The following is a 12,220-nucleotide window of genomic DNA, read 5'->3' as shown; positions in this document are numbered from 1 at the left end:
GGTGCAGCCTGTACTCAAGACTCTTGCTTCCTTATAAACAACTACAGAGCCAACTGCAAGTAGGGACAGACTAACCACAGCTGACTCCCAGGGAAGCCTGCCCTTCTGGCTTCAGAGAGGAGCTCTAGGGGGCACAGGGAAGCAGGTAGGAAGCAGACTCCACTGCAGGGCTCTTCTGTAGCAATTCACAGCGTGCTGGCAGGTGATAGTGTCCAGGTGGTGAAGGGCTTCACACTCCAAAGAGTCCTCCAAGGAGGTCTCTTGCTGCTATCAGAGCCCTCTCTGCAGTATCTTGGCTCCAGGTATAGTTTCCACTAGATACTTAACTTCTTAATACATAGCAGTTCTTAGCAGTGACATTAAAGGGGAGCAGACAGACATGAACGGACTCCCCAGAAGGCCTGTCTTGCTGGTTTCTGAGGCCTGAGGTACGGTGTGTGCAGGGAGAGTATTGACTAGGACAGCAGAATCCACTGCATGGGCCTTTTGCAGCTTGCAGCTGACACTGTCTGGGTGTGGGAGGTACAGGAGCACTCCAAAGGGACCACCAGAGAGGAGTGCCTTACTGATTTCAGAGCAGAAACTTGTGGGCTCTGTCTCTCTGTACAGGCAGGGGCTGTGGTTGTTATGGAAGTATGCCTTTTCAGGGGTCACTCTCCTAGGTCATAGCAGCCAGCAGCTCAAATGCCTGGGCGTGGGACAAGGATGGTGGAGAGAGCACTTTTCCTGCCATCTATGTATGATTCACTGCAGTTGTGCTGCTTCTTGCCTTTCTATAGTTGGTGCTGCTCTCTCTCCTCCTCATGCACAGTCCCTCAAAATCAAGCACTGTTTATGTGAGAGAAGGCAAGAGTGATGATTCGTTTATAGGGTTATCTTCTCAGAATTCCCACAAAATGTTATTACAGCAATGCTGTGGGCAGCAAACCCTGGGTCACCTGGGCTTTAGTCTAAAAGATCAATGGAGTCTCCAGCCACCTTGAATTGATGATCTTTTAGGTCCTGCTTGGGCTTGTGGTGTAAGCGTTGAGGAGCAGGAAGGCACCTATGGCATTATCCCCAGCTGCCCAAAGCATTTCCCCATCCCGCAGGGGCAGTGTCATCGGCAGATGCTGGCTGTGGGACAAGAGTGCCCTGGGGACATGCGATCCCCTTGTGCTTCATCATTGTTTTCCAAGGTGTGCTGGAGATCTGGGTGAAGAACCAAGGAGCAAGAGGATGGAGAAGAGCTTCCCATCATCCAAGTGACACTTAAGAGGGAAAATGAACCAGGCCTGTGGCTGGGAACCTTCTCATATGGCTCCAGGTTAAGGGTGGAGAGGAGGGATCTTCATGGAAACAGTGGATAAGGGGTGCAAATCTTGCACACCATCTCAAGTCCTTGCAACTCAGTTGTTGGTTTTTTGTTTTTGTTTTTTCTTTCTTTCTTTTTCATGCTGGATTAGAGATCTCCGTTCCTATCTCACAGAGGATGATTAGAAGGAAGAGGGATGGTATGGAGTTAGGGTGGATGTGAGAGCCACAGCTTAGGGTTGAGTCAGCTATGAGGCTAGTCAACCCTCCATGAAGGCTCGCTCACACATGGCTATCAGGGAGGACACGAAGGGATTTAGTCCTGGTCAACCCACACACTCAGTGAAGAGATCTCAGAGTCCAAATGGGGAAAGTCAGAAACTGGAGTTAACAGGGTCCACTTCCGGTTCTGGAATGCTGGGAAGAAGACTTTTATCCATCCTTTCTCTGCGTCTCAGTTTTCCCATTTTCTAAGGGTGTTACATTAGGGGCATGAAGTCATCTCCAACATCTGCTGTCACTCACTATCTCAGCTCAGCTGCCTGGGGGACCCTGGGACCCTTCTCCATTTCTTAAAGAAATTCTTAGGACTTCACCTTCCCTCCTTTCCTAATCTACTGGCTGGGCCCAGTGCAGGCTTTAGATAAAATCTCTACTCCATCCCAGGCACAGCGTGGCCAGAGTACTGTGTCCATTCTCCAGAGACAGGTGAACTAGCGTCATGAGCTCTAATGAAAAGTTTCATTTATGTGGAGATATAGAAAAGTTGAGCATTGTTACACATTATACTCATAGAGTCAAGTTTCACGGGTATGCAAAGAGCCAGAGGGTTGGAGAGGAGGAATTGTAACTGGAGACGGGAGTCCCAGGAGGAGTTTAAGGACAGAGCTTGGGAAAAGTGGCAGCCTTCCCTCCAGGTGGTGCCTGGGGGCTTGGGGACTTGGTCTGCATGTATCTTTGGTCTAGATTTGGTCTGGGAATCTTAGAAGAATCCGCTTTCCTCAGGCAATTTCCAGAATGTTGCAATTTGCCTACCAATCAGAAATACTGCAGCCTCTCACCCAGGATGTGAGTCCTCAGTGGGGAGGAGAAGATGCTGTGGACCAAAAGGGACCACAAATGCCCCTGGCAGCCACGGCTTCCCAAGCCCCCCCTCACCCACATATCACCTGTCCCCAGTCGTGGCAGTGGTTAGTTTACTAATGTTCCATAAGACAAAGGAAAACAGGTCACATTGCTAACCCAGTAAAATTAGGAAAACACAGTAAAATAAATCTAGACATAGCGGCAAACATAAATACATAGAGAAAAAGTGGGAACACATCAGCATTGTTCATGGTTTGGAATAACATTGGATGCTGTTTGGCAGAGTATATCGCTTGGAAAACAGCAAATATGTATACTTGCTAAAGAGGTTTAGGAGAGGAACACCAAAGGTTCCTTTCCCTCTCACATCTGAAGGGGTTCTGGGGTTCAGAGAGTTCCTTCTCAGAAAATCTGAGCTGAAATTCACACTCCACACCCCTCCAGGCAGTTCTTGCCTTTGGGCTTGACAAGGTTTCCATTTAGACTTTGAACTTGCAAATGACTGTTTAAATGGCACAGTTTGTATTCAAGTGGGGATGGTGTCTGTATGTGTAATTTTAAAGGTGTTGTACCTTCTCTCCTGGTTCAGGAAGGAATTCCACTCTATCTAAGGCTATGAATCAAGCCAGTTTTGGGGCTATCAGCCATCTGGACAAGCCCAACCACCCAGATAGCTCTACTCTCATACAGCTCACACTCCCCTCCCCCAGTCTCCTCAGTTCACATGTACAGTATGCTTGGCACCTATTATTGAAGATTTTGCAAAGAAGAGTTTTATTATGTTCCAGGGTCTGCACCAATGCCTGCACTTGGGTTGGAGGTGGCGAGGAGAAGAGTACTTCCTTCCTGCTTCAAGGAGCATGTGAGCTGAACCAAGATAGGCTTGGCATTTCTTACTAAGAATTACTGCAATCCCAGGAATGAGTCTTTAAACAAAAGCTAGTCAGGAGCTTCCCAGTGTTGGGAGGTGAGGACAGAGTTGAGAGTGGAGAGATGAGGAAGGAAAAGCCTCAGCAGCCCATCTGCATACACGCCCAATGCCCTTTGGTCCACACACCCTCCACCTCACCCTATCCCTAATCCCGCGCACACTGAGTTTTCCACAGGAGGCTTCCAGAAGAACCACTGGATCTACCGTTCGTTCTGATGCAGCTGACCCACTAAGAGGGAGGTCCTGCACCCTGGAGCTGGCTGGCTGAGTCTCCCCACTGGGGTGCTCAAGAAAACCCCAGGAAGGATCATGTGAGACCTGGAGCCACCTCCTCTGAGGTTAGTCTGGAGCATCATAATGTCTCCCAAATTGGGGCTCATTTTCACTGGCTTCTCTCTCTCAGACGAGCAGTGCTCACAGTTCTACTAAGTTCTGCTGACCACCTTCTCTCACGACCTCCAAATAAAAGGTGGCGTTTTTGCTCCTGGAGCATGAGTTTCCACTACTCTTAGAATCTGACTTCTGCAGGAGGGCCTCCTCTTTCTTAGAGGAGTTGGCTCATTATTTTGGCATCTCCCTTCTTGGTTAAGACAAGTTCAATGAGGTGTTGACATAGGCTCCGACTTTAGCCCCTCTGAATTTGTCCAGCTGGGGCACCCTCTCCCCTGCTATTTTCTTCCACCTGAACCAGACATTGGAAGGTACCACACCTTTGTAATAGGTTTGCTGCCCCAAGGAAATGCCCCCTGGGTGCTCTGGGCAGAACTTGCTGCCAGCTACACAAGCACCGAAGAATTGCTTTTGAAATGAGATCTATTGCTGGCAAGGAGATCAATTCAAGTGGTCAAGTGTACAATAATCTCTAACTGTATATATAGTTATATGTAAAAAAAAAATACAAAGGAACATATAACAAATCCCCATAAAATACATCTAATCCGGTTTGAAAGCTCTGCTGCTCCCCAGACGTCTGCCCCGGGGGTGGGGGTTCATTTTTGTACAAAATATCCCCAAATCAAAACACACACATAACACACACACATACACACACACACAGAGTAACGTTTTCTGTGACAATTAAAAAAAAAAATCCTAGTGCAAATGTAAAGCTCTGTAAACCTGGTCCTATGAGAATCTAATGTTAGTAAACAGCAGGAAAGCGGCCCGTCAACTCGAGAGCTCACATCATAGTCTCCACAATGATGTGGGTCGGCTTCATGAGAACGCCGTTGGCAGTGGAAGGATTGCTGAAGGGCAGGGCGCCCTCACGCTCCACAGCCCAGCGGTTAGGGTCCCTCGGAGTCAGCAGGTACTTGAATCTCTACAAAAGGAAGAGAAAGGAAATCAGAGGCCTGTTTCCTTCATCATCTGTCTCCTCCCCCTGGAGTCCAGCTCATGCCTTCATAGGTCTGCTTCTCTCTCTGGACTTCCCTTTTTCCATCTTCTTGAGGAATGAAGGATTGAACTAAGGTGCCTTCTAGGGGTCAGGGCAGGATTCCTGGTCAACCCCTGCTTACATACATTCAGGGCTAGGGAACTCATAACCTTAGCACTCTGGTTTCTATCTCTGATGGAGCTGAAATATGCCTTCTTGCTGAAATATGCCTTCTTGCAAGTCCCTTCTTCTCTTGTCTCTAACTTACAAGGCAGTCACGTTTCTGCAATTTATCTAGTAGTGGTACCTTGATAGGTTCTGTGTTGCTATGATGCTGGGGCTATGCCACTGGTATTTGCAATACCATCAAGGATCACATATGCTGGAGGGGTTTCAGTGGACCTTCCAGAGAAAGACACACTAGGAAGATTAACTCTAAAGATTAGCATATGAAAACCTACTGGTCCTACTGCATCACACCCAAACTCTGTCCAGTACAGGGCTGGAAAACTAGTCCCTTAGCCTGGTTATTGTTGAAATCGTCGAGTTGGAATCAATTCATAGTTGACCCTCCAGCAGACTTGCCGAGGCACTAAATCACATGTAAGAATTCCCATCTTTCTCCCTTAGGGCTGTTGGTGGGTTCCAACCACATGCCTTCAGGTTGGCAGTGCAGTTCCTTATGACTAGGCCACCAGAGTTCCCTTTTTGAGTAACAATAGGCTTGAACAATAGTGAAAATGGGACAGGACCAGGCAGCATCTGCTTCTACTGTGCACATGGTCCCCATGAGTTGGGGGCAACTTGATGGCTCCTAATAATAAGATGGATAACAGTCCTACGCCTCCAACTTTCCCTGAGACTCTTCTCAGTCTCTTTTTTAAAAAAAATTTATTATTAATTTCAATGAAAATTTACAGAGACTTTGGATTTCAATTCATTCATTGTTGCACTTTTCTCCCCTCCCCCCCTCCCCCCTAGTACACTCCCCTCTTGGAAAAGTAAAATTCTTTCATTGTTTTACAATCTTCCCCCCCAGGTCCACTCCACTATGCAGCCTTCGCTCTGGACTCCTATCATGTCTCAGTCTCTTTCAAACGACTTTCCTGCCTTTTTGCTGATCCCGCATTCATTCTCCTTTGCTTTGTCTTAAAAAAAAAAAACAACAAGTGGGACAGCAAAAATCTAAACCAAAAATATTCCTCAAGTCTGTCTTCCTAAAACCAAACATAAAACTCAAAAGCTCAAACTCATTGCCAATGACCTGGAACCAACACACAGCTCACCTTCCAGTTTTTTTTTGAAGTTGTAAATCACACGGGAGGAGACTGCCTTTCTCCCTCAGATCCACTGGTAGATTCTAACCATTAGAGAGGCATCGCTTTTGGTTCACAGCGCAGCTCTTTCCAGGCTACATCACCAAACAGAAGTTCAGCAAAACTAGTAGAAATTCTGGCAGGTGAGGCATGTTTGACCTCTACCTCATAACAGTGAGCTTTGAGCTGATGCTGATGACAAATCTAATTCTCCCTGTAACGTTAGATAAGTGGGCTCGATGGATGCTACACGTGCACCATTTTTATGGCTGGCTTAAAAAAAATCTAATGAAAACATTTAAATGAGTGGTATCCTCTCCCTATCTGATAGTTGAAACTACTATGGGCATTGACCAGTCTGAAGAGATATTTGATAAGATTGCTGGGCCCAGAGCAGATACTGCCCTTTAGTTTCTGGGTGGAAACTCCCGGAGAGGGAGCGGACTATTTAGGGGAGAAAGTAGGCCAGTGGTGAGGTTCAGGGAAATAGCTATCACCCCTTGACTTTTAACAACATAGGGACCACTCAATGTTTGGTTGCACAGTGGGGGCCTGCTGGGAAAAGACAACAATGGGGAGCGAGCGGCCACGCCCAGGAGCATTGAAGGAGAAAGACAGAGTGGCTCCGACACAGCCCAGCTTTATGGCTTCTTCCCTGCAGGGCAATGACTTCTGGAAGACTGGTCGCTGTAGGCTCAGGCTGCCCTCTCCCCCACCGAGCCTGCCTCATCCCAACCCCACCTCAGGCCACCACCCTGGGATGAGGAAACGTGTCCCAGCCCGAAGGGGAGCCAGGCCCAGGACATCCTGGCTCCAGATTTTTTAAAAGAGAATAACAATAAAATGGCTCAAAACAAAACAGGGATGTTTTGGACTCGGCCCAAGACCCAAAGGTTAAGGGCGATTCTGAGAAAAGGATTTCTTGGAAAGAGCTTTCATGTCTGCCAGGCCCTGGTGTCCCTGCATTGTTAGAGGAGTTTCTCAGAGGAGGCTGGAGGCGAGGGAGGGCCTTGTGGGCAGCTCTGTGGGGAGGACACGGCTGGCACCGGGGGCGCAGCTTCCTCAAGGCTCTGTCGCTGGCCTGGCAGCAGACCCTGGGGAGCACACAGCCTGGGCTGGGCTTCCCTTCCACCAGCCTCCACCGTTAGGGGGGCATTGGGAGGAGCCCACTTCCTTCCAGGACCCGTCTCTTGCCTCTACTTAAGATATCCAGCCTTTTATGCTCCCGGGAAAACCCCAAACTGGAGCAGGGCACTTAAAAAGATGCATCTCTCTTTCCAGCTTCACTCATCGGCCCTTAGGGCTAGTCACCGTGGTCCGGTCATATCTCCCCATCTGTGTCCCTGCTGCACCCCTCTTTCAGCTCCACAAACCCCTCCTCTTACTCAAAGGCCTGCTTAGAAGCCTACCACAGAGGCTCTCCAGTTTAAAACTACTTCACCTGCATTTTCACACAGGCCTCTCATCGCCTCCATCAAGCAGGGTTTGAGGAGGACACGGGACTGGCTCAAGCTCATCATGCAAACCTAGAGCCAGTTTTCAGCCCCCAGCCCCCCCGGCCCCCCAGCCGCAGGGTTCATGCACATGTGCTCACCACAGAGAGAGATCCTTGTGCCTGGCAGAGGGAGATGAGGAAAACCAGGGGGATGCACACCATTGAGGACAGGGCGAGGCCCCAGCCCAGCCCAATGGCCCAGTCGGGGTACACATAGACTTTGTTATAGGTCAGGGGCTGGTACTTGACGAGAGAGAAGATAAAACATCCCTGTAGAGAGAGACAGAAAAAGGGGAGGTCAGGAGGGGTCCTGGGTAAGGAAGGAGGTTAGTGGGGTCTGGGCAGGCTTTAATCCAAATGGAGGGCCTTTCTCCTGAGCTAAGACCACCTTCATGCCTCACATCCTTCTCCCACCTGTAAGGATCTCACAGTGCAAATCCGACCTTGCTGCTTCCTGGCTCAAAATCCTCCCGTGGCTCCCCATTGCTTTCTGGTCCCAGTTCAGACTGTCCATCTTGGCCAGCCAGCAACGCCTGCCAGGACCTGTGTCCCCTCATCTCACTTTTCTCCTAGTCATGATGACCTCTTCCATGTCCACATTCCAGCCACCTGACTTCCTCCACCTCCCCAGTTACATGCCTCAAGGTCTCAGGCCAGGCTTGCCCTTCTTCTCTTGAGCTGGTGGATGCTCCCTCATCCTAACTTAACTCTAGCAGCCCTTCCTCTCGGAAGTCCGTCTTTACTTCAGACTTCCGACCTAAACTCAGGTACCCAGACTTTGCCTTCCCAGAGGGGAGGAAAGTCTGGAAAATGATTACCATCACTTCTGCTGCACATACCTTCCCTCTGGCCATGAGTCTGTAAGGATGTTTTTAATATCCATCTTCCCTTCTGCAACACCTGGGACAGTTCCAGGCACACACAGTGAGTACAGAACAAGGGTTCACTCCCACATTAAATGAAACGCTCCTCCCTGTGCTTCCACTGTCACTGGTCCAGCTCTGAGTGAAGGCAGCAGGATCAACCCGAGACCCACCTGCCAGGACAGGATGTGGCGTGGACCTTGCCCTGCTCTGCTGAGTGGCAGTGCCACTAGGCTGATGAGTAGGGAGGTTGTCTCCTAGGTTCCAGACCCTCCTACAGGGCACTCACCGGATGCCTGGCCTATCATCGCTTCTCCCCTGATGCCTGAGGCTGTGGAGCAGGCAGGGCAGGTCCCATCAGAGGGCTGCTTGGGACTCTGAAGCCACAAGGATGCCACTCAGGACCTGCACCTGCCCGTGTCACACGCCACACTCTTCTTCCTCACCCCACACCTGCCTGGGAAGGCAGCCTAAGACAAAGCCTGCCACCTCCTCTGGGGGCAAGACAGGAAAAAGTGAGGGTCAGAGGGGAGAGGAGCAGCCCACAAACAAACATCACACGAGGATGAGAGCACGGGCAGGGACCCAACTCAATCTCCAAAAACAAACGCGTCAAACTAGAGTGGTCACTAGCTGCTACAATTACTCATTTTTGTGGAAGAAAAACAAGTCTTGGGGAAAGTATGTGCCTCTGCTGAGAAGGGTACAATTATGCTAAACAGTAATGGTGATGGCCTCAAGTTTGCCGGCGGCCCCTGGAGTCCCATTTAAGAATCTCTTTTCACAAATGGGGGGGGAAGCTGAGGCTCAGAGAGAAGTGGCTTGCATAAGGGCACAGGGCCAAAGTTCACAGCCATGCTGTCTTGGTCCATCTTGGGAGTGGAGGCCCCTGGCGAGAGGACCATTTTACCCTTCTTCACCAGTTCTACATTCGAGGAAGGATCCTGCTATTTGCCCCCCCTCTTGGGGTGAGCCAAGAATAGCACTGCAAAAAAACCCCTCACAGCTGTCTTCAAACTGTGAGGCGAGGTAGCTTTTGCTGCAGAGGAACATCCATTAATAAAGCGTCTGAGGAGACCCTTGGAGGAGGGTGTCTGGCACACTCTAAGGCAGAGGAACTAGACAGCCCAAGTGGGAAAAGGAATATGCACACCCCTGCATTTGGGTCCTGGGCTGGTGCAGGGTGTCATCATATTGAAAGACCAGGGCAGCTCTCTAATGAGACATTCCCTTTCTGAGTCGAGTTCCTAGCTCACCACAGAAACACTATTATTTCCAAATTGTATTACCTGTCCATCAGATGATCCAGGGGACCCTCAACTTAACTCTAAGCTCAGTCTGAACTCAGGAGGGATCAGGGGAAAGGAGATGCTCGGTGTCACATCTCTGAATTTCTCACCTTGCCCCAGATGCAGCTTCCTGTTTCTAAAGGCTCTGCCTCTACACAAGCTGGTCCCTCAGCTGGAACATCCTTCCTGACAACCTCCTACTCATGCTTCAAAACCCAACTCAAGGCATCCTTCTGGGAGCTGCCTTCCCTACCTCTCCCAGGCACAGTGGTCACCGGACTTGCTGCTGGTCAGCACTAAGCAGGCACTGAGTGAACAGTGATGAGCAAGTGACAATGCCAAGAACGAGGGAGGAAAGGCCACCCCACAGACAGGCAGGATGAAACTCACAACACAGAGAACTGGAGTGATGACAGCCCAGCTGTACTTCATCCAGGGCCCAGGCCGATAGCCAATCATGTCCTCAATACCATTATAAAAGTTATCAGCGCCTGCAAGAGACAGAGTGAAGCACAAGGTGACCTGGTGCCCAACACTGGGGTTGGCCTGACGATCAAGGAAAGTGGTAGAGCTTTGTCTGAGACTCAAATTTAACTGGCTCATCTGTATTTTTCTGACAATGCCAGGCAGATCTCAAATACTGACATGGCCAATCCAAGGTCATAAGAAATTAGAGAGGACCACTCTTGTTTCTCCCAAGTAATTAATCACCGAATCGGAAATAGTCAAGTATGTGTTTGCTGGGAAAAAGTATCACATCTGGCACCCTCCACACTGGGAAAACCTATAGTGTGGTGGTAAAGGCAGTGTTTGGGTGAGGAAGGCTCAGGCTGCAGGGAGAAAGAGGGTCCTGGTAGGAAGGAGCTTTGTGGACTAATACAGCTTGAGTGCTTATTAGAATTTTCTTCTTTTGGAGAAACTGTCTAACACAGTCCCACAGGAGAAACAGTCAAAGGAGAAATGATATGCAAAAATCTGTACTCACCATATACCCAGGCAATAGTAACACATTCAAAGAATGCAACCCACAAAAGGCATACACCGCTAGCTGCATAGTAGTCAAAGAGTTGAAACACATACATGCCACCCTGGGAAGAAAAAAAACACACACCACAGAAAAAGCAGATTTGTTATTCTGTTCAAATTCCTTTCATATATAAAGAGCTTTGGCAGGGTAAGAAGAAATGAAAAACTCAAAGAGAAAAAAGCAAAAGCTTACAGTCAGGCAGTTTAAATAAAGATTAACATTTTCAAAGATACTCAACTTCGTAGTTTTACATTTTTATGAGAAACACACAGAGAAAAGGAATGCAAAATGACATATACTTCCTAACAAAGAAAGGATGGCCCCCTTCAAGTGTAATTTCAAAGGTACTGCTTGAAAACCCACTGCAGCAGGCCCAAGGGCTTCAGCTGGTCCAGGCGCTCAGCACATTCAGCTGTGCTCTGCCTTTATGGAAGGTCTCAAGGATATCTCCAGGGAGACATTTATTTTTACTCCTGGTGAGTTAAGGGATGACTAAGAAGCTTGGAGACAACTGTTAAATGCAGTGCTTTGCCAGACATCATGGGTGGAGAGGGGTGCAGGAGAGAGCGCTCCTTGGCTCTCTCAGTCTAATCATCTCTGTCCTTTGGGCTAGTCTCTCATACCAATCCACTGACACCTCTGACATTCTTTCCCCTCTCCACTTCTTTTTCTCCCATTCTGAACTGTATCTCCCCAGGGCTGTCACCATGTTCTCAACAGTGTGCTCTCCTCATTTGTCAGCAACCCCCTCTAGTCACCCCACGCTCAGACATACACAGGTCCTGGCCCCGAGCGATGATCTGCATGTGATGCTGGCCTAGCAGCTTCATCCTCACCAGGCACTGCCTGCGGTCTCTACCTGGAAAGCTGCATCCAGCCTCCCCAAATGGTCCCATCTGCCTTCCTAGGCCTAAAAGGCCTGTCACACAGGCGGGGGGACAGGGCTGTTGTACAACATTCAGCATTTAGTCAATGCTGCTCTTTCCCATACCTCCCTGAGTGAAGAAGGGGCCAGAAGGCAGAGGAAAACGGAGGTAGGGTAGTTTAGGGGTTGAACGGAACATATTTGGGTTACTGGCTGAGTCCTCAACCTCCATATAAATGCTCCCAGTGTAAGCCAACCTCCCTGGGTAGAGCACAGCCTTCAAACTAGGTGACGGGCTGGGTGATCACCCCATCCCCATCCTGGTCCTTCACTCATCTCCCGTCTCCACCTCGAGGTGGAAGGATGTGAGTGGCTCTGAGAGCTTCTCAGGGCACCAAGCCTTGCGGAGTGTGCTGGCAGTGCGGGAGCGCATCACGTACCTCTGTCACCATTGTCAGCCCCAGCAGGTAGCTGGCACAACACATGAGGGCGATGAAGATTTCCCGATGCTTCCTTAGGAAGGATGGGTAAAGATCAACCAAGGACGTGATCTGTCCTTCAACTTCAACAAACTGAGGGAGGGAGGAGAGGGGAGAGAGAAAAATGGAGCAGCTGAGTATCGGGTGCCCACTGAGGTCCCGCTCACTGGAGGGCTTGGGACATGCACAGTGTGGGCAGAG

The 12,220-nt window shown here is 49.4% G+C and overlaps 1 protein-coding gene across 1 annotated transcript in view; it reads right to left on the bottom strand.

The window, feature by feature from the left end:
- Window positions 1-4,490: 4,490 nt before the first annotated feature.
- Window positions 4,491-12,220, bottom strand: part of SLC6A6 (solute carrier family 6 (neurotransmitter transporter), member 6) — a 45,446-nt gene continuing 37,716 nt past the window's right edge. The window contains exons 9-13 of the mRNA XM_006901035.1: window positions 11,981-12,112; window positions 10,634-10,736; window positions 10,039-10,139; window positions 7,596-7,766; window positions 4,491-4,631 (exon numbers count right to left, since the gene is read on the bottom strand). Coding sequence (XP_006901097.1) covers window positions 4,491-4,631; window positions 7,596-7,766; window positions 10,039-10,139; window positions 10,634-10,736; window positions 11,981-12,112 — 648 coding nt within the window. The remainder of the gene's footprint in view (window positions 4,632-7,595; window positions 7,767-10,038; window positions 10,140-10,633; window positions 10,737-11,980; window positions 12,113-12,220) is intronic.

This window comes from Elephantulus edwardii, unplaced genomic scaffold (genome assembly GCF_000299155.1).
Source record: "Elephantulus edwardii isolate Elephantulus edwardi_28Jun2011 unplaced genomic scaffold, EleEdw1.0 scaffold00306, whole genome shotgun sequence".
Classification (NCBI taxonomy): domain Eukaryota; kingdom Metazoa; phylum Chordata; class Mammalia; order Macroscelidea; family Macroscelididae; genus Elephantulus; species Elephantulus edwardii.
Note: the sequence above shows the minus strand (reverse complement) of the source record. Positions and strands in the feature narration are given on the sequence as shown.